The sequence below is a fragment of the Myotis nattereri genome, assembly GCF_964212035.1.
Source record: "Myotis nattereri genome assembly, chromosome: 17".
NCBI lineage: Eukaryota > Metazoa > Chordata > Mammalia > Chiroptera > Vespertilionidae > Myotis > Myotis nattereri.
Genome location: NC_138092.1, coordinates 1,583,727 through 1,602,014, shown reverse-complemented (window position 1 = coordinate 1,602,014; position 18,288 = coordinate 1,583,727). Strand labels below are relative to the sequence as shown.

Sequence of the window (18,288 nt, the reverse complement as noted above, 5' to 3'; positions counted from 1 at the left end):
CGCTGCGGCCTGGTGCTGCGCCATCTCCCTGTGGCACCTCTCTAACCCCACCGCCCTTCACCAGCACAGGAGCCTCCTGTAACAATACTTCCGAAGTGCAGTCCCATAATACTGAAATAGTATATTGTAAGGTAAGAATACTTTCATTAACTTCTTCCCTGAGGACTTGTCTCCAGGCTGAATATCCACTCCTACTTTGAGCAAAGCAGCTAAAGGTTTTGGTCTTATATCTGCATGGATTTTATGGCATTTTTAACTTCTAAGCATGCTCCCCAAATACTGCCCTAAATATTATAATAAACATGCTACATTTTCTATTTACATTTTTATACAAATAAAGCCCCTGACAACTGTAGAATGGAAAGCCCTCTATTCAGTGTTGCTGACGCTAATGACCAGCCCACCTGACAGTACCATGGATTGTCAACTTAAATAAATATACCGTCTTTACGGGAGTGAAGGTAACCAACTTTTAAGAAAATCTATGCTACTCTTCTTTTTCTATAGTCTTATTTAAGTTAAAATTAGTCTCATTATTCTTTTAAAATTTCCACATCATAGAACAGATTGGATGTCTTGATTAAAATAAAAAATAAAACATACAACTTCAAGAGACAACAGACAGAGCATATAAAAAAGATAGTTTACACACTTAAAATGCATTTCCACAAAAATCCTTTTACTATTTGAAAAGCTATCTAATTGGTTCCCTGCAGTAGCTGCAAACCCACACCACATCACTGCTCATTTCCCCTTCAATTTAACTGTAAATCTATTTGAAATAAATTCTACAAAACTCTTTACCGTTTTAGTGCAAAGTGTGAATGTAAATAAAATGTAAACCAAACCGATTTTTAGGTTACTTATACCTTTAGCCCAACACACTGGGAATGGGCTACAGCCGCTCTTCTCCATACAGCCGGCCCCTGCTGGTTGCAGGGCCTGTCGGCCCGCCAGTTCCAGCAACATCAACTCAGCGCTACACAGACCAAGCCCGGAGTCCGCACACAAAGTCCCAGGTCCGCGCTCCCACAGCCTGTGCTTCCATCCGCGACCAAGCTTCCCTGGCTCCGTCTCTGTCTCTCAGAGCTCGAGGCACACCCGGGAGGTGCTGCTCCTGTGCAGCCCGCAGCCGCTGAAGAATGCCTCTGCCACAGTCTCCTCCCGCTTCCGCAATCTGAAACAGACCATCCTGGCCAGATTAGGCCACCGAACAGAAAGAAACCAGCCAGTCACCAGTAACGTGACCCACGGGCCTGTGTTCCTAGATTCATTCAGGGCAGGAGGGAGGGGAGGAGGGAGGAGGGAGGAGGGAGGAGAGGAGGAAGGAGGGAGGAGGGAGGAGGGAGGCCAGCAGCCAGCCCCTTATTAATATGCTAATCTCAGCCTTCGTCAGCTTGTCCAGCAGCCTGTGGACACAAGGGCCAGGCGGGAGCCCAGCACTGAGTGAGCTGCGGATCAAGCCCCACAGAGCCCATGTCTGCACGGGCCACCTCAGACCACTGCTGCTTTCAAAGTCACGCCTTGGGCATTTTCCAGTCTAAATCTGACCTTACAGTTAAAATAATTACCTTGATAAAATAAGAATCATTTTGAAAACAAAACTCTTATTGTCATTAAAAAACAAGCTGTAAAATAAATATATGTCCATAGGAGCCCAAATCTTTTTAAGGTAAAATATGTTTCCAAATTGATACTTTCATAGTAAGTTTGTAAATGTATAAAACTATCTAGAAAACATACAGAAACAGAAATTTGAGGGTGCCAACTTGTTTTAGAATTAGCTTTGAGGAATCTCAAGGGATCCAAATGCTTGATCGCTTTTCTTAGCTTCAAAATGTAAGAAACTCACATTGGAGAAGCAGGACGGAAAACAAGCTGACTAGCAACGTCTTTAAGATGCAACACTGCGAACTCATGCATCCAAGCTGAGAGAGAGTCAAGGCCATCTCAGAATGCAGCGATGTGAGCACCCCAAGCAGCAGCAGGGTCAGAGTAGCCTTCCGCGTCATTGTGTTAGTAGCCAATCCCACGAACTAACAAAAAAATCAAGTGCTTTACTTAACTGTGAACGTGGCTGAGGCTTTATGCGTTCACTAACTTGTGAAAAGGAGCTGAGCAAAGGCTGAGAACAAGAGGCCTATCTGTGTCCAGTGAGGCCCGGGCAGTCTGTCTCATTTCTAACACGCTGCTCTCGATGATGGCTTTGTCTCCAGGCTTCACAGTCAGGCTCCTAACAGCAGCGAGGCTCAAGTGACCTTGTATGTGCCCCAGTGAAAACACATCAGTCACCAGGTGAACTCTGACCCCAGGCAACACTGGGAAGAAAAGGGGCTCCAGAAAAACACAGGCAAGCAAGCTAGAAAAAGACGAGAAGAGACAGCAGACAGATGAATGCACATCCATGAAACTGCGCCCAGCTTCCACCACTTCCGAGGAGAGCAGGACAGCAGGCGACTGCCGCCCTGGGAGTAGCAAGTCTGATGTCTGATCAGACCCCTGAGGACGCGGGGCAGGGGGGGGGGGGGTGTGCATCTGAACCAGGAAGTCAGAGCCTGCACCACCCGCCCTCGCAGACTCAGTCTGTCTCAGAGCTAGGACTACTCTCCAAAAGAGAAAACTAGCTACCTCTACTAGTCCTGGGCGTTCTACTCACTAGCTGCTGAGGACATCTCATTTTCACATCTTCTCAGCCAAAGCAGGGCTAGCACATCTGTGAGGACAGGGTCACACAACCAGGAAGAGGTCACTGAGTCCACCCGTTACCCAGGAAGACAGGGGTCTTCCACACACACACACACACACACACACACACACACACGCCTCCAGAGGGACTGACTAAGCACCACCTGTGCAGAGAGGAGAGAGGGGCTGGCCCAAGCAGGCGAGCGGTGGCAGAGGCGGGGCGAAGGCAGGGCAGTGGAGGGGGTCAGGGGCAGACGCGGAGCTTTACTGGATGTAGCAAGTGAGTGCGGAGAGTGAAGAAGAGACGCAGCCAGGTCTCTGGCGGCTTTCTCCCACCCCGGCAAGCTTTGGGGATATCCACATATCCCTCCAGTGTGCACAGTCCTGAGTGCCTAGAGAGGCCGCAGATAAGCAATCACAATCCCCTCCAGGCCAGGAAGCAGACCCCACGGAAGCAGCAGCTACACAAACATTAAGAACCAACCAAGTCACTAAGAAAAAAGAGCAGACGGTGAGGGTGAGGGTGAGGGTGAGAGTGAGAGTGAGAGAGAGAGAGAGAGAGAGAGAGAGAGAGAGAGAGAGAGAGATGGGAGGGGGGGAGAGGGGACAGGAAGCAGGTGCCGCCACCACAGTACAGAGCGGCTCACCTGTGCCAGTGCTTTTATATGTAAGACCATCCCCATCACTGAGAAGAGGAAACTGAGGTTCAGAAAGGTCGAGCAGGTTGCCCATGGCCAAAGAGCGAAACAATGCCCAGGGCACCAGGCAGCTTGGTGGTGTATCATCACTCGTATGTTCTTCTTGCTAAATATTAAGAACTTATGCTTTTAAATTCCCCAGCCAGTGACATCTTGAAAAGAACTGGAATAGCCTACAGTTAACGGCAACATAAGCAAAAAGAGTAAGCAGTCCTTCATGTTTTCTGACTTATGAATTCTATACACTAATTTATAAAGATCATAATTCATTAAAAGTTCTATAATTTTTTTTTTTTAAATCCTCACTCGAGGGTATTTTTCCATTGATTTTTAGAGAGAGTGTGAGGGAGAGAAAAACATCAATGTGAGAGAGACACATCGACTGATTGCCTCCTGCACACGCCAGGACCAGGGTCTGGACCAGGAAGAATCCTGCAACCGAGGTAAGTGCCCTTGCCTGGAATCGAACCTGGGACCCTTCAGTCCACAGGCTGACGCTCTATCCACTGAGCCTAACCAGCTAGGGCAAAATTCTATAATTTTAAAAACAAACTCTTTATAGTTTCAGTATAGTTAAAAGCAACTCTGCTACGTCCTACTTAACAGGTCTTAATTAAAAGACTTTTCTTTACAAGAAAGATACTCAGACGCAAACCTTAGTCATCCTGACGTCTCTGTCTCCTGGCGCAAAACATCCATCAGCAGAACCCTTGAACAGCACGAGGTTAGGGCTACCAACCCTGCAGAGTCAAAAATCCACACATACTCCTGGCCAGTCTGCTCAATGGTTAGAACATCGGCCTGTGCATCAAAGGGTCATGGATTTGATTCCTGGTCAAGGGCACATACCTGGGTTGCAGGTTCAATCCCCAGCCTTAGTCGGGGTGTATGCAGGAGGCAATCAGTTGATGTCTCTCTCACAAAGATGTTTCTCTATCTCCCTCCCTTCCTTCCTCTTTCTCTAAAAAAAGAAAATCCACACATAACTTCGACTGCCCCCAAACTTAAGTGCAGCCGTCCTTTGGTTTCCACAGGGATTAGTTCCAGAACCCTGAAGCATGGCCCAGGATTCAGCATGAGAATCACTGAGTGAATACTGACTCTCCTGAACCCGTTTGTCCACGCTTAGAAGGAGGACGATGACAATAGCTATCACTACGGAGCAGCAACTAGAGTCAGTCACAAAGTCGTCTAACAGCCACACTGATAACGCAAATAAGAGGACAAGGACGACATAATGACGACACCCAGCTCATGTTTACTGCATGCCAAGCCCTGTTCTAAGTATTTTCAAAATATTGACTCATTTAGTTACTAACAGCCAATCCCACACGGTAGATTCTATTACCCTGATTCACAGATGAAGAAACTGAAGCAGAGAGCTAAGCTACTTGTTCAAGGTCACAGAGCTTCTAAGTAGCAAAGCTGGGTGGGACTCCCCCTGGGCAGCCAGCTCCACAGTCTGTGTTCCTCACCTATTTTCTCAATGAGCACTCCCAACAGCCAGTGAGGTCCATGATGCTGTAATCCACGTGGCATGGGAAGGGAATGAGGAACAGAGTAATGAAGGACACACCAATACACAGCTAACTGGTCAGTGGCAGAGCTAGACAGGCTCCAGCACTCGGACCCCAGCCAGACCAGACCACACACTTAGCCCACCACCTACAGTGTCGCCGACCTCGCTTGCTACCAGGTCTCCAGAGCGCGTCAGGAAGAAGGCCCTGCTGGGCCTATGGAGCAACTGAACCAGGGAGGACCACAGGGACAGAGAAAGAAAGAGGAGAGACGCACCACAGAAAGGGCATGAGACAGGCGAGCTGCTCTCAGGGGACGTCCCCTGGTGACAGCTTTCCTGCCCCAGCACAAACTCAGACAAAGCCAGTGCAGTACCTGCTGGACACGAAGCTGGTGGCAGAGAAATGCATCAAAATGCCCAGGAAATAAGCACAGCCACGGAGGGAAACCGCGCTGCGGTGGGTGACCCGGAAGGGAAAATGCAACAACCAACAGGCAGGAAATTCTGAGGGTGTTCTTGCGCTAAACAATCCGGAACCAGAGCGGAGGCTTTCACTGGGCGCTGCAGGAATGTTTTAATCGGGTAGCACCTGACTATTTAGTCAGTGGCACTGACCTCTTTTCCCGTCGATTGTCAAATTTAAAAAGACAACAGTCAACATAACAATAGCCGTCCCAGGTGAAGGAATCAAAATAATACTTTGTTTTTGTCAGATCGGCAAAAAATGTGATATATGTTTTGGTGTGCTCCAAAATGTCAGTAATTAGAGTATGTGTGCCATGAGATGAAAAAGGTTGAAAATCACTGGACCAGAGCACTTCCACAGACACTAATTAATGGCTATCTCTAATTGTTTCGCCATACAGGAGATCAAAGCTAAATTCCAGGCTTAGAAACTATTGGGAGGCTACTTGTCATCAAGTTTAAGAGAAAAAAAACAGCCCTGAAAGCTGTCAGATGCCACTTTAGGTTTTCAAATATCCTGGGAGGGGCATGATGACACAGTGCATGCCAAGAAATGCCGCAAACATTTCAACCTAACTACGTATGTCATAAAAGAGGGGTTTTTTTTAAATATATTTTATTGATTTTTTACAGAGAAGAAGGGAGAGAGACAGAGAGTCAGAAACATCGGTGAGAGAGAAACATCTATCAGCTGCCTCCTGCACACCCCCTACTGGGGACGTGCACATAACCAAGGTACATGCCCTTGATCGGAATCAAACATGGGACCCTTCAGTTCGCAGGCCGATGCTCTATCCACTGAGCCAAACCAGTTAGGGCGGGGGGGTGAGGGAGTTGTTTTTGATCAGAATAACACAAACATCAAAGGAGAGTCAACTAGTTATTTACTTTAATGTTGACACTGCTCAAATAAAACTTTATTTTATTGAACATGCATGTACACACCTAACTAACTTGAGCATTTCATCCATTTTCTTTTTTCCCCTATAAATCCAATGTATCCCTGGTGTGAGCACTCACCTTAGTTAGCAAACTGCAGCAGTATCAGAGGACTGCTCCTCTCTGTTAGACACAGAAGCAGAGAGGCCTCCGGGCTGCAGCCTCCGGGCTGCCTGCGAGAAATTGGCTGTGGCTGGCCAGCTCCCGCAGGAAGGCATGCTAATGTCAGGAGGGCCCCTGGTGGTGAACGTGAGTCCCTTCTACCACCTACATTTCTCAGCCATGAAGAGGGAAAAATCAACACTACATTTTAAACTATCCCTTGTGGGGGCTTAAAAGAGCAAACTGTTTCTACAACCTGACTCCGTACTCTTTCCTGAAACAGCAGCAGCAGCTGGTGCGGATCCATTCCTTGCTCCAGTGAGAGGAGGAGACATAAGTGACTTCTCTCTCCAAACACAGCTACACGGTGGCCGGTTTTCTTTGTCAACTGCCCTCCCCTAAACTTTTGGTTTTGTCATATTGGTATCGACAGATACTATTCCAACTTAGCAAGAAATTTATGCAGTCACTTTTCTAATTCTACTCAAAATTTTTATGATGTTAAAACCAACCTCATACTTATTCAGATGATCACTATTTAGAAAACAAAACAAAAAATAACTAGTGTTGGCAAGGATGTGGAGAAATTGTTCGGATCTACTAAGAAAACTTATTTGGTGGTAAGCATTAAACAGTTCTTTGTTCGGCATTTAATGAAAACTAACTGTGGCTTAAGCAGAAAAGATGCAGAGATGAAATACAATCTTTGCCCTCAAAGACTCTCAGAAACAGACTTACCCCCAAATACACAAAACACACTGTTGAACAAAGAAACACATTCTATGGACTAGGAGGGGGAGTTCCACAAGGGAAGCAAATAGCTGAGCTGTGACCTTCTCTCCCCGGCAACACAATCACACCTCGCCCAGCACATACACAGAGCAGGCTCCTCCCGCAGCCAGTACCGAGCAGGAACTGGAAAAACAGGAGCCCTACTTCCAGGCCTTGCTAGGAAGCTGAGACTGCATGACATAATTTCCTCCCTCACACCTAGTCTCTGTAGAAACAGAAGTAGGTCTGGGGAGAAAGAAGAACAAAGGAGAAAGTGAACTGACCCTCAAAAGGAAATGAAACAAACAATCCAGGGCCCTGCCCCTCGGACATCTAAGACAAAGACACTGCCAAAGCCAAGTTCAACATAGATTATAAATCACTATGAATTCTGGGCCCAGGAAGTCCAAGTTCATGAGGCTTTTTCCATACCAACATATTGGTAAACACCCCCAGTGAGGTTTACGAATCTTCTATCAACTGTCTGTCCTCAATACCACTAGCCTACGGGGAAGAGCAGTCTGGCTCAGACAGACTAGGCAGAATCTCGCTCTACAACTGGCCACCTGTGAGCAAAAGACAAGTTCCAAATTCACAAACTGCAAAAGAGCCCCACTCTCTGGGGCTGTTTCCTCTGGTCAGAATGGGAACAAGGCCAGGGAATCACCGTCACAAGTGGGTGTGAGTGCTGAGCGCACTGCACACGCCTCACAGCGTCTTCCCCGCCGGCAGAAGGTCCCAGCGCTACACGCTCTGGCCGAGGAGAAAGCTGGGCTTGGTGTCAGGGAAGAGCTCCTAAGCGAAGCCAGGCCTGCACCCAGGCCCACGGGAACGGCTGTTAGTAGAGAGCACACACGCTGAAGACACATGGGGTGTGCATCCGAGCTGGGCGTCTACTAGCTTAGTAACCTTGAACCCTCTGTACTTTGGTTCCGAAAGTGTGAAGCGGGAAAAGCGGTCCTCCTCCCAGGGTCACCATGAGGACGCAGTCAGTAGTGGTGATGAGAACGTCCCTTGTGCACCAGGCACTGCTCCAGAGCATGTGCTGTTCTGTTACCAGTAGCATTGTTACCGTTATGGTAATGCTGCCCATCTGAGAAACGCATGTGTGACGTACATACACACAGAAGGCACTACACAGCTCACCTCGCACCTCTTCCCTCACCTGCTCTGCAAAAACCAATGCCTTTGGTTTGTTTCTACTGTGAGTCAAAGTCACCCAGGGCAGGTGAAAGGGAAATCAAATAAAACAAAAACCCACGGCACAAGCATAGCAAGAGAACGCTACTCACGGTCAGAAGGCCCGCAGCTCTGGAAGGCGTCAGTGACAGTGTGCGGCAACACCCTAGCTTCTCTTTCCTCCTTCCATAGCCGCGAAGAGAGCCTGCCAAGGGAGACGGCACAGGAGAGACCACTTTACGGCACTGGGTTCTCAGAGGCCGGCTGTGGCCACCACCTCAGTCAGCTTCACCAACCTGCTCTCTGTGGAAAGACGGGTAAAAAATCTGACGTCAAGTTCCTGTCTTCAAACCTACATCCTGGCTAAGAAAATACAGGTGAAGGAACTGAGAACTACTGAAACATCTAATCATCACAAATTAATATGGCAACAGAATATACACATCTATTTCACCCCTCCCACTAAAATTATACTAAAGTGGTATTTTAAAAAATTATTTTAAAACAGCACAGGGAGAACTGAAAGGAAAGAAAGGAACAAAATTTTAGAAATTATAAGAAAAGCTTAGTTCTAATTCTAACATGGAAGAGAGAGACCAAAACAAATAGAAAAAAAGCAGGAGGAAAAACTTGGAGGAAACAAATTATACAAAGATTGGAAGCATATAAATGACTCTACAGGCCAAGAAAGCCAGGCCCTAAGCCAGAGTGGAAACACGGAGAAGCTGCAGTGCCCAGCGGTGCCCCAGGAGGCTCCCCTGGCAGCACCGTGCAGGCAGAGCTGAGGGTAGAGGCTGCTGAGCTGCAGCTAGAACTCAACACCATGCCTCCATGTGACTGACCTTCCTCCCTCAGACAGAGGCTGGAGGGTCATTCCCCGGAAAAAGGAGTGTCTTTGGACTGAGTCACCCAGCCCAGCTGTACAAAACAGAGGTGGATCTAATCACGGTCCACACTGGACAGTGAACTCCCAGGTCCCCCCACCCATGTCAGAGGGGAGCGGGAAGGAGATGGGAAAGAGGGGGGAGGGAGAGAAAGGAAGAAAGGAAGTGGAAAGAGAAACTAGACAAACTGTCAATCACGGTTTCAATCACGCATTTGTCTCTAACACTTTACCTCCAAGCGTCCTATCTCAAAAAGCCCCTGGACAAAGTCTCCACCAACGTGTGAGGAGCACAAGCAAATGTGAGGAAGACCTGGGTAAAGAACACAGGAGCGCCAACGGAGAAGAGCTAAGGACAGGAACCCCCAGGGCCAGGGGGAGGCGGCTGAACGGCAGCTGCGCACCAGGAGCGGGACTGAGGCCCAGCTGGGGCAGGCCGGTCCGAGCAGGGTGTGGAGGCCCCGCGCCACCTCTTTCCGGGGATCCACCGCCGGGTGATGTACCTACCAGCACAAGAAGTCGGCCAAGAAATACAGGGATGAGGTAACACACACACACCCAGCTCTGGAGAAAAGCCCAGGATGAGAGCACAGGAAAGCCGGACAACAGAGGCCGGGCAGAGGAGCCCCCAGCGCGGGCGGCAAAGGAGAACAGAGCCCTCTAGGAATGGCCTCCCAGACATGAACTGTGCATACCTGAGTGTGTGTGACTGACTTCATGGGAAATTGGCCAATAGGCTATCGGAGAGTCTGGGAAAATAAGCAATAGGTATGAAAGGACTCAGAAATGGGGAACTGAGCTGTCATAGAAAGGTGACTCTCCATCCCCCTGCCCTGTGACAGCTCTACCCTGGGCCTCACCCGACCGCCTGTGATCAATGGCTGATTTCTCTCTCCCTCGCTGACTGACCTGGTGGAGAGGGCCCGTCTCGCCTGGCTGTCACTTTCAGAGCCCGGCAGAATGCCTGCTACAGACGACACACAACAGCCAAGGTTTCCTGCTACTTCCTCGTGTACTGCTGCTAGGACTCACTAGCCCACTGCTGCTCCTGCACGCGTCGCCGGAGGGCTCGCCGTAACAGCACGATTTAAGTATTGCTCCACAACTCCCTGCTCACACATTTCTAACTCCACAGAAGGAACTACACCCATTTTGTGTGTTAGCATGCCCTACCCTTAACACTGACACTTGTCCATCTCTTGAAGCCATGTGACTATTAAGATAGGCCTAATAATATAAACGTTAGCTTTGTCGAATGTAAAATACTGTGTTGAAAATATTTCATGCTAACTAGAGTCCCAAATACCTGGCTGGCCTCCATGTACCAAAACGTGTCTTGTTTTGACTTTGGAGGGTGGGGGAGAGCAGGGGAAACATTTTAATTGCCGGTTCAGATGGTTCAATTTAGGAGGCAGCTGCATCTGTTTGCGTTTGACTTGGCAGTTTGGGGTATATTACATTTAAAGTAAGACTCCTGTAATCTGGATGGTTAGCCTTTGCTCACGGCCCCAAACCGCTGAAGAGCACCAGGTGTCCACCATCTAACAAGGACTGGCTCCCTTGGGGGGTGGGCGCCCTTCAATGATCTGATGAAAGCCCCCGAGTCGCTCCCCAGGGAAACAGCTCACGTGCTCACACAAGTCCCTTGAGATTTCTGGGACTCGTGAACCTAGGAGTAAATGTTTCCTCCTCAAAGCTTTTGTTCAATCACTAGCATTTGCATAAGAGCAAAGAGAGCTTCATGAACTTATACCAAAGGGGAAATCTGGGAGCCATGCTGGACATAACCTGGACTTACCAGCTCAGGGCCTGGAGATGAACTCAGAGCAGGCCTCACAGGCCTCTCTCCCAGTCCTCAGCTGCACCCTTAAGGCTTTCTTCATTTATTTGTACAACATCCATATATATAAAAGGCTAAGTGTCCGTCCATCCAACCGGTAGCTATGTCATGCACTGACCACCAGGGGACAGACGCTCAATGCAGGAGTTGCCATGACACGCACTGGCCATTTAAAGGTAAATGGCACCACAGACCTGGCGCCAACAAACCAACACTCGGCTTCCCCCAAGTGGGACACAGACTCTGCCACCACCCCGGAGTGATACCCACCAAATTGCAGCCAACGCTGCTGAGACCCCATAGCACAAAATGCGGCCCATAGCCCAGCCCAGCACAGAAACAGTCACTGTGGGCACCAGGTGATGACATCACATAGCAACGCCTGGCTTCCTCTCCATAACAACTAGCCTCCTTGCAGTTTCTTCAGCCCAGGAACATGGCTTGCTTTATAGCCAGGTGCAAACATTTTACACTTTAACCAAATGTCTGTGAAGTGTTTTCACGTGCCTCATCTCATTTAATCCTCACAGAAGTCCTGGAGCAGGTAGATAGGAGATTTGGTAAAATCCTATTTTCTTTTCATTAGCCAGAAAACAGAGATTTAGAAAGTTTAGAAACTTGACCCGACTGAAAAGAAGAACTGGTAGACCTTGAAAATGACTTAAGGTTTTCTCACTGTGCAGATTATAGTTAAATACTGCTAGAGTTCAATATTTTACTCTTTGTTCTCCCTGCGTGATCTACAATAATAACCTGCTTTGTGTTGATATTTACTGCTGTGTTGCTGAAAATTACCTGAAAGAGAAGTTGGAGTGCTTCATTGGACTGGAAAAAGTTTAGCTAAATCAGAAAGCTGGTCTAATTAAGCAAGTTTATTCTACATATATAAAAGGCTAAGTTGACCGGCACATGCGCGATACATATAAAGCTCTCACTAGCACCAATCGCACACCTGTGTTTCAATCTGTCATTGTCTATCGTGAATTTGATTGACACTTCTATTGGGTGAATAGCGATATTAAAATATTTCTTCTAATTAACTTCCTTTCAATGTGCACGAATCCATGCACCGGGACACTAGTAATTATATAACTATATCACACCCTCTGAACTTTGCTCGCCACTTTACCAGTGAGGTGGCACTGGGCAGCTGTTTCCTTAATGACTTCTAAAGTGTGTTACTGCAATACCCCTTTGCTGAGCTTTGTAACTCCAGTCCAACCACCCTCCCGCCCCATAACCCTTCTCTGTATCAGAATCAAGTGCAAACTGCATTGATCTTGTCTATAATATCAACTTCATCGCCTTCTCTGCACAACCCATCCTGTACTCTCAACTTGATAAAAACATTCAATCCCAGAGCCCAGCCTCTCACGCCTGCGCTCTTGCACAGGTGTGTCCTCTGTCTGGAAGGCCCTTCCTGCTTCCCCTTGTCCACTGACCTTCTCCAGGTTCTTTTACTCAGCTGGATCCTGCAGAGATGGCCACATCTAGTCTGCAGCCAGTTTTTGTAGAGGTCCTGGATTAAGAATGATCTTTACCTTTTTAAAGGGCTGAAAAAGCCCTAACCGGTTTGGCTCAGTGGATAGAGCATCAGCCTGCGGACTCAAGGGTCCCAGATTCGATTCGGGTCAAGGACATGTACCTTGGTTGCGGGCACATCCCCAATGGGGAGTGTGCGGGAGGCAGCTGATCGATGTTTCTCTCTCATCGATGTTTCTAACTCTCTATCCCTCTCCCTTCCTCTCTGTAAAAAAATCAATAAAATATAAAAAAATAAACAAATAAAATAAAATAAAGGGCTAAAAAAAATGTGATCCACAAAGTCTAAAGGGTTTACTGTCTGGCAACGCCTGAATTTGACCAGCACTGGGGACATGCCTTCTGAGTCCTCAGAGCACCTGCTGTGACATGAGCACTGTGGGCATCACAGTGCACTGTGTCCGGCTTGGTCCCCTCAGGTCTGTACCTGTTACAAGACAGGCATTCAATAGATGCTGAACAAATGAAGTAACTGAACAGAACAGCTCAAGGACAAGCTAGGGAAACACATTTAGCACAAAGGGTTGCCTTCAGTAGCAAAACACTATATAAGTCTGTTAACGCTCCAATGCCAACACTTCACATCTGTACCCACTTAACATGGTGACTGTGCACACAGCCTCAAGGACTGAGATCACGAGCAGACTTGATCGGTAAGGACACTGGGATCACAGAACTAGACAGCTTGTTGAAAGTCCCGTGACCAAAGGCACAGAGCCAACCTGTGCACCTAGGTGTTCTGTCTCCTAGATGAGATGCTCGTTCTACTAAACAGACCTGCCCCTCTACACACACCAGGTGACCTAGACACCTTCAATTCTAATTCCGGAGGCTTTGGGGAAGGGACAAAATTTAAATTTTGACTCACTATTTAATTTTTATAATTTTTCACATTAATATTACTTTTTGTAAAAAAAATAAATAAAATTGAAAAGGACACCCAAAATAAGGGCTATACTAAATGGCCTCAGCATAATCACAAACCAAAAATTTTCTTTCTTTCCTTTTTGTAAAAATCAGTCCCTAAGAAAGTAAAATTAAACAGCTTAATTAACAAAGTCGGTGAAAGGAAGGCAGCTGCAGGCCCAGCGTGAGCCCTTGCCTGACAGCTGAGCTCAAACAGACTGGCAGGTGAGGCTGTCCCTTTTCTGGTCACTTTTCCGAAAGCTTCAGTGTGGGTAGAACAGGGCCATTTACACCTCAGCCTGAGCCAGGAGCCAGCACGTTTCCAGAGGCAGAAATAAAATATCAGAAACTCTATTAACTAAAAACTTAGGCTCATCTATTACTTAAGTCGATTTTGCATAACAAAGGTATAAACTACTTAAGTAGCTCAGAGCCCAGAAGTTTCTTAGATCAAGATCGTAGCCGAAGTGACCTACAACATGGGTCTATTTAAGATAACATTTCGAAAAACTAGTTTCATACACAACAAATTTTGTGACTACAGTCCAATTTTAGAAATAAGTCACAACCAGGTATATCAAAAAATACACTCATTTGTAATTTATCAAACACTTTTCAGGAATCTGAATGGAAATTAAAAAGTATATCTACATAATGAACTTACTTACTGAATAGAACAATAAATGCTTTATGAACTAAATAAAAATACTTCATATCAAAATGTAGCCCTCCAATAAAGATTCCTTAAATGAAACAAAAAATGCTAATCATAAAAGAAAATATTGATAAAGAATTTTAATATTAAAAACTTTCGTTCTAAGACACGTCAAAAGGAAGACAAAGCAAACAACGGCAGACAAAGGACTCTGCGGTCCACACCCAGAAAGAAGGGCTACCGCCAGGAAGCAAAACCAAGAGATCAGGCCAAGGACCTCACAAGTCCGTCCGAAACCAGAGAGGAGGTATGGCCAATAGATTAAAAGAAGCTCAACAGCATTAGTAATGAGGGAAATTCAATTTAAAGCCAAACAGATATTATTACACACTCGAAAGAATGGCAAAACTGAAAAGCCAGACAAAATAAACTACTGGCAAGGACGTGGAGCCAGGAGTCACTTTCCCACATTCATGGGGGAGCAAATTGGTACAAGCACTTGGAAAGCAATGTGGCAGCAACCAGTCCCGCTGAGCACTAGCCATCCCAAAGCCAGCAATGGTGCTCCTACGGATGGGCTGGACGTCTGCACGCATGTAGGCAGCAGGAACAGATACGGCGTCTGCAATAGCAAAAGGCTGGAGGCCAAATGCCCACCAATTGTAGGCAGATTACACAACAGTGACAATGAATGAACACTGACAATGTACACCCCTCAGGCGAGGCTCAGGATCAGAGCTGAGTACAAAGAGAAAGTCGTAAAAACACATATAGTGTCACTCCCTTAGTATAAAGTTCAGCCCTGGCTGGTGTGCTCAATGGTTGGAGCATTGCCCCACGCACTGAAGGGGTCTGGGTTCAATCCCCAGTCAAGAATATGTACCTAGGTTGCATGTTTGCACCCCATCCCAGGTCAGGGTGTGCGCAGAAGGCAACCAATAAATGTGTCTCTCACATCGATGTTTCTTGCTCGCTCGCTCTCCACCCCCTTCCTTCCCTCCCTTCCACTCTCTCTGAAAATGCAATGGAAAAAGTCCATCCAGGTGAGGATTAACAAAACAAAACACAAGTTCCAGATTGACAAGAAGGCTAGAAACATGCCCAGTAAGTGCCCGGGCCCATCCACAGCATGGAAAGCTGGCAGACAGGGACAGCGGGGCCGCTTCCGCATGGCCCCGGTCCACATGCCCCCGCTCCTACCTGCAACCACTCTCGGACTGGAGCGCAGTGGCTACAGAGGTTCCAAGCCATCCCTAATCTACTACATTCTTAACAAGTAGCAGGGATGCCTGCGGGAATGGAGGAAGGGAGCACCCTTTCAGGTTTTCCACTCATGACATTTTCTTCCATCTGTGGTTTTGGCCCCCTCTTAATACGAGAGGCTAATTTGCAGTTCCGTAAACCAATCTGCACGTTCCCTCCACCATCTATCTTTGCCTGTGCTCTTCTTCGCCCTAGAACAGTCCCCATCTTTCCCCTCTCCCCCAGGCCAGCTTCTGCTGACCCTCCACAGAGGGTGCAGCCGTCCTGCAAGCCCGGCAGTCCCCAGCAGCTTTGCAAAGCACTTGAAACATGGCGTGGCAACTGCCTATTTACCAGACAACAACCGCCAAGGCTAGGGATTCAAGTCAACACATCATACATATTTTCAGTCAATCTCAGTGACACTGGCAGACATTTGGAAGCTAACTGTCAGTACTCAGTGGTTTCTACTCAGTGCACCACCTGCCCAGGCTGCGAACCCCCACGCACCTCACGGGGAGGCTTCACATCAAGCTTACAAAGGGGCTCGATCATCTGTTCTAGCCACAGGCAGAGTGCAGAGAAAGTCAAACTTTACGCAACAAGGACAGCTGTATTCGTGGTTCTTAAGGCGACCAGTGCACCACAACCAGTCCCGGGGCATGCTCAGTGTAACCAGTGCCATCCAATAGAATCTCGGGCAGTGATGCAAATGCTGTGTCTGCAGTGTCCCAGGGAGTAGCCACTAGCCACATGTGGGGACCAAGCACTTGAAATGGGGCTAGTGTGACTGTGGAATAGAACTTTTAACTTAATTTCATTCTAATTTTAATAGCCACATGGGGCTAGTGCAGCCGTGGGCAAACTACGGCCTGCAGGCCGGATCTGGCCCGTTTGAAATGAATAAAACTATTGAAAAAAAAGACCGTACCCTTTTATGTAATGATGTTTACTTTGAATTTATATTAGTTCACACAAACACTCCATCCATGCTTTTGTTCCGGCCCTCCGGTCCAGTTTAAGAACCCGTTGTGGCCCTCAAGTCAAAAAGTTTTCCATGCTTTTGTTCCGGCCCTCCGGTCCAGTTTAAGAACCCATTGTGGCCCTCAAGTCAAAAAGTTTGCCCACCCCTGGGCTAGTGGCTACTATAGGAGAGACAGCACTGGAGTAGAAATGAAAAAAGTTTCCTTGGTTCCTAACAGCAGGCTATATTATTTGAAAAAGACCGTATTACCTGAAAAAAGACTTAAAAGATGGATGGAATACTTTAATCTTAAAAGCAACCAGAAACTGACAAGACAAGGAAATACGGAACAAAATTAAAGTGAAATCAGGAACCAGAGATAAACAAGCACAGAAAACACCTTTGCCCTGAAGTCACTTGCCAATTCTGACATGTTCAACTTTCCTTCCCGCAGCACGCGGGAAAGAGACAGAAATCAAAGGCTGGGTCCCCAAGTGTCTAACCCAACCTCAAGAAGCAGGGCCCCCTCGCTACCCCGCTCAGGATGAGCTACAGACCCTGAGGCCTGGACCTTCGTTTCAGGTGATCGCAGACTGGTTGACACAAAATCAAATGCTCTCTGAAGGGAGCTACCTTTTACATTCCATGCCTTAAATAACTTGGGTCCATATGCCATACCATAAATAAGGATGATCTCAAAATGGATCATAGGCCTCAATGTAAAAACTAAAACTACTAATCTTCTACAGAGGGGGAAATGGGAGAAAATCTTTGTGACCAAAATTAGGCAAAGATTTCTTAAATATGACACCAAAAAAGCACAATCCATAAAACAAATTGATAAATGGGACATCATCAAAATGTAACTTCTGCCCTTCAGGAAACTGTTAAGAAAATGAAAAAACAAGCCACAGCATAGGACAAAAGCATTGCTCGTATCTGATAAAGGACTTGTAACAGAATATATAAAGAATGTACCACTAAGGCAAAAAAATTTTTAATGGGCAAAATATTTGAACACCAAAGATGTTAGGGATGACAAATAAGCATATGAAAAGATACTCAACATGATCAGGCATTTGGGGATGTAAACCACAACCACAGTGAAATCCATTCGACACCATTACAACGGCTACAACTGGAGAGACTGACCACGCCGCGCGTCAGTGAAGCAGATCCTTCTCCCCACTGCGCACCAAACCCACCCAAGAGAATTACAACGGTAAGGAGGGAGGCAAACCTGGAGCATTTAGAACATAACAGAGGACTTACTTCATGACATCAGGGTAGGGAAAGACACGAAAAGCACCAACCAGAAAGGGGAAGACTGACAGGACTTAAAGACTTCTAGTCATCGAAAAACACACAAAGCAAGCCCTGGCTGGTTTGGCTCAGTGGATAGAGCATCAGCCCTCGGACTGAAGGGTCCCGGGGTTGATGCCTGTCAAGGGTACATGCGAGAGGCAACCAATTAATGTGTCTCTCTCACATCCATGTTTCTCTCTCCCCTTCCCTTCCACTCTCTCTAAAAACCATGCAAAAATATCCTCAGGTGAGGATTAACAACAACAAAAACAAACAAACAAACAGAAACATTGCGTCAGTGAAACTGCATATGACGAAGTGGGAAGACACAGCGGCAAAATATATAACTAACAAAAGACTTCTGAATAAAGAAGTCCACAATCAATTTTTAAATAGAAAAATATGGGCACTTCGTCAAACAGTGAATGGCCAGTAAATGTACAAAAAGATATGCAACCTCATTCTAACCAGGAACAGGCTATTTAAAACCACAACGTGGTAATACTACAGAAACCACCAGCCGGTGGGGAGGAAAGGCGAGGAGCCCAGGGAGGGCTGCGGGCGGAAGCAGCAGAGCAGCGGGGCGCGGCCCG

General features: G+C 47.0%; 1 protein-coding gene across 5 annotated transcripts in view; it reads right to left on the bottom strand.

The window, feature by feature from the left end:
- The window catches only part of PTK2 (protein tyrosine kinase 2), a gene marked incomplete at its 5' end in the record, with an annotated part of 91,781 nt that extends 90,523 nt beyond the window's left edge, over positions 1-1,258 (bottom strand). For 3 of the 5 annotated variants that reach the window (XR_013997089.1, XM_081111449.1, XM_081111450.1), the window contains one exon: positions 870-969. Coding sequence is in view for 3 of the 5 variants with exons in the window: in XM_081111449.1 (XP_080967575.1) it covers positions 870-969 (100 nt within the window). Of the gene's footprint in view, positions 1-869 lie in introns of all 5 variants that reach the window. The other 2 variants (XR_013997088.1, XM_081111448.1) reach the window with 1 other exon arrangement.
- Positions 1,259-18,288: the final 17,030 nt, after the last annotated feature.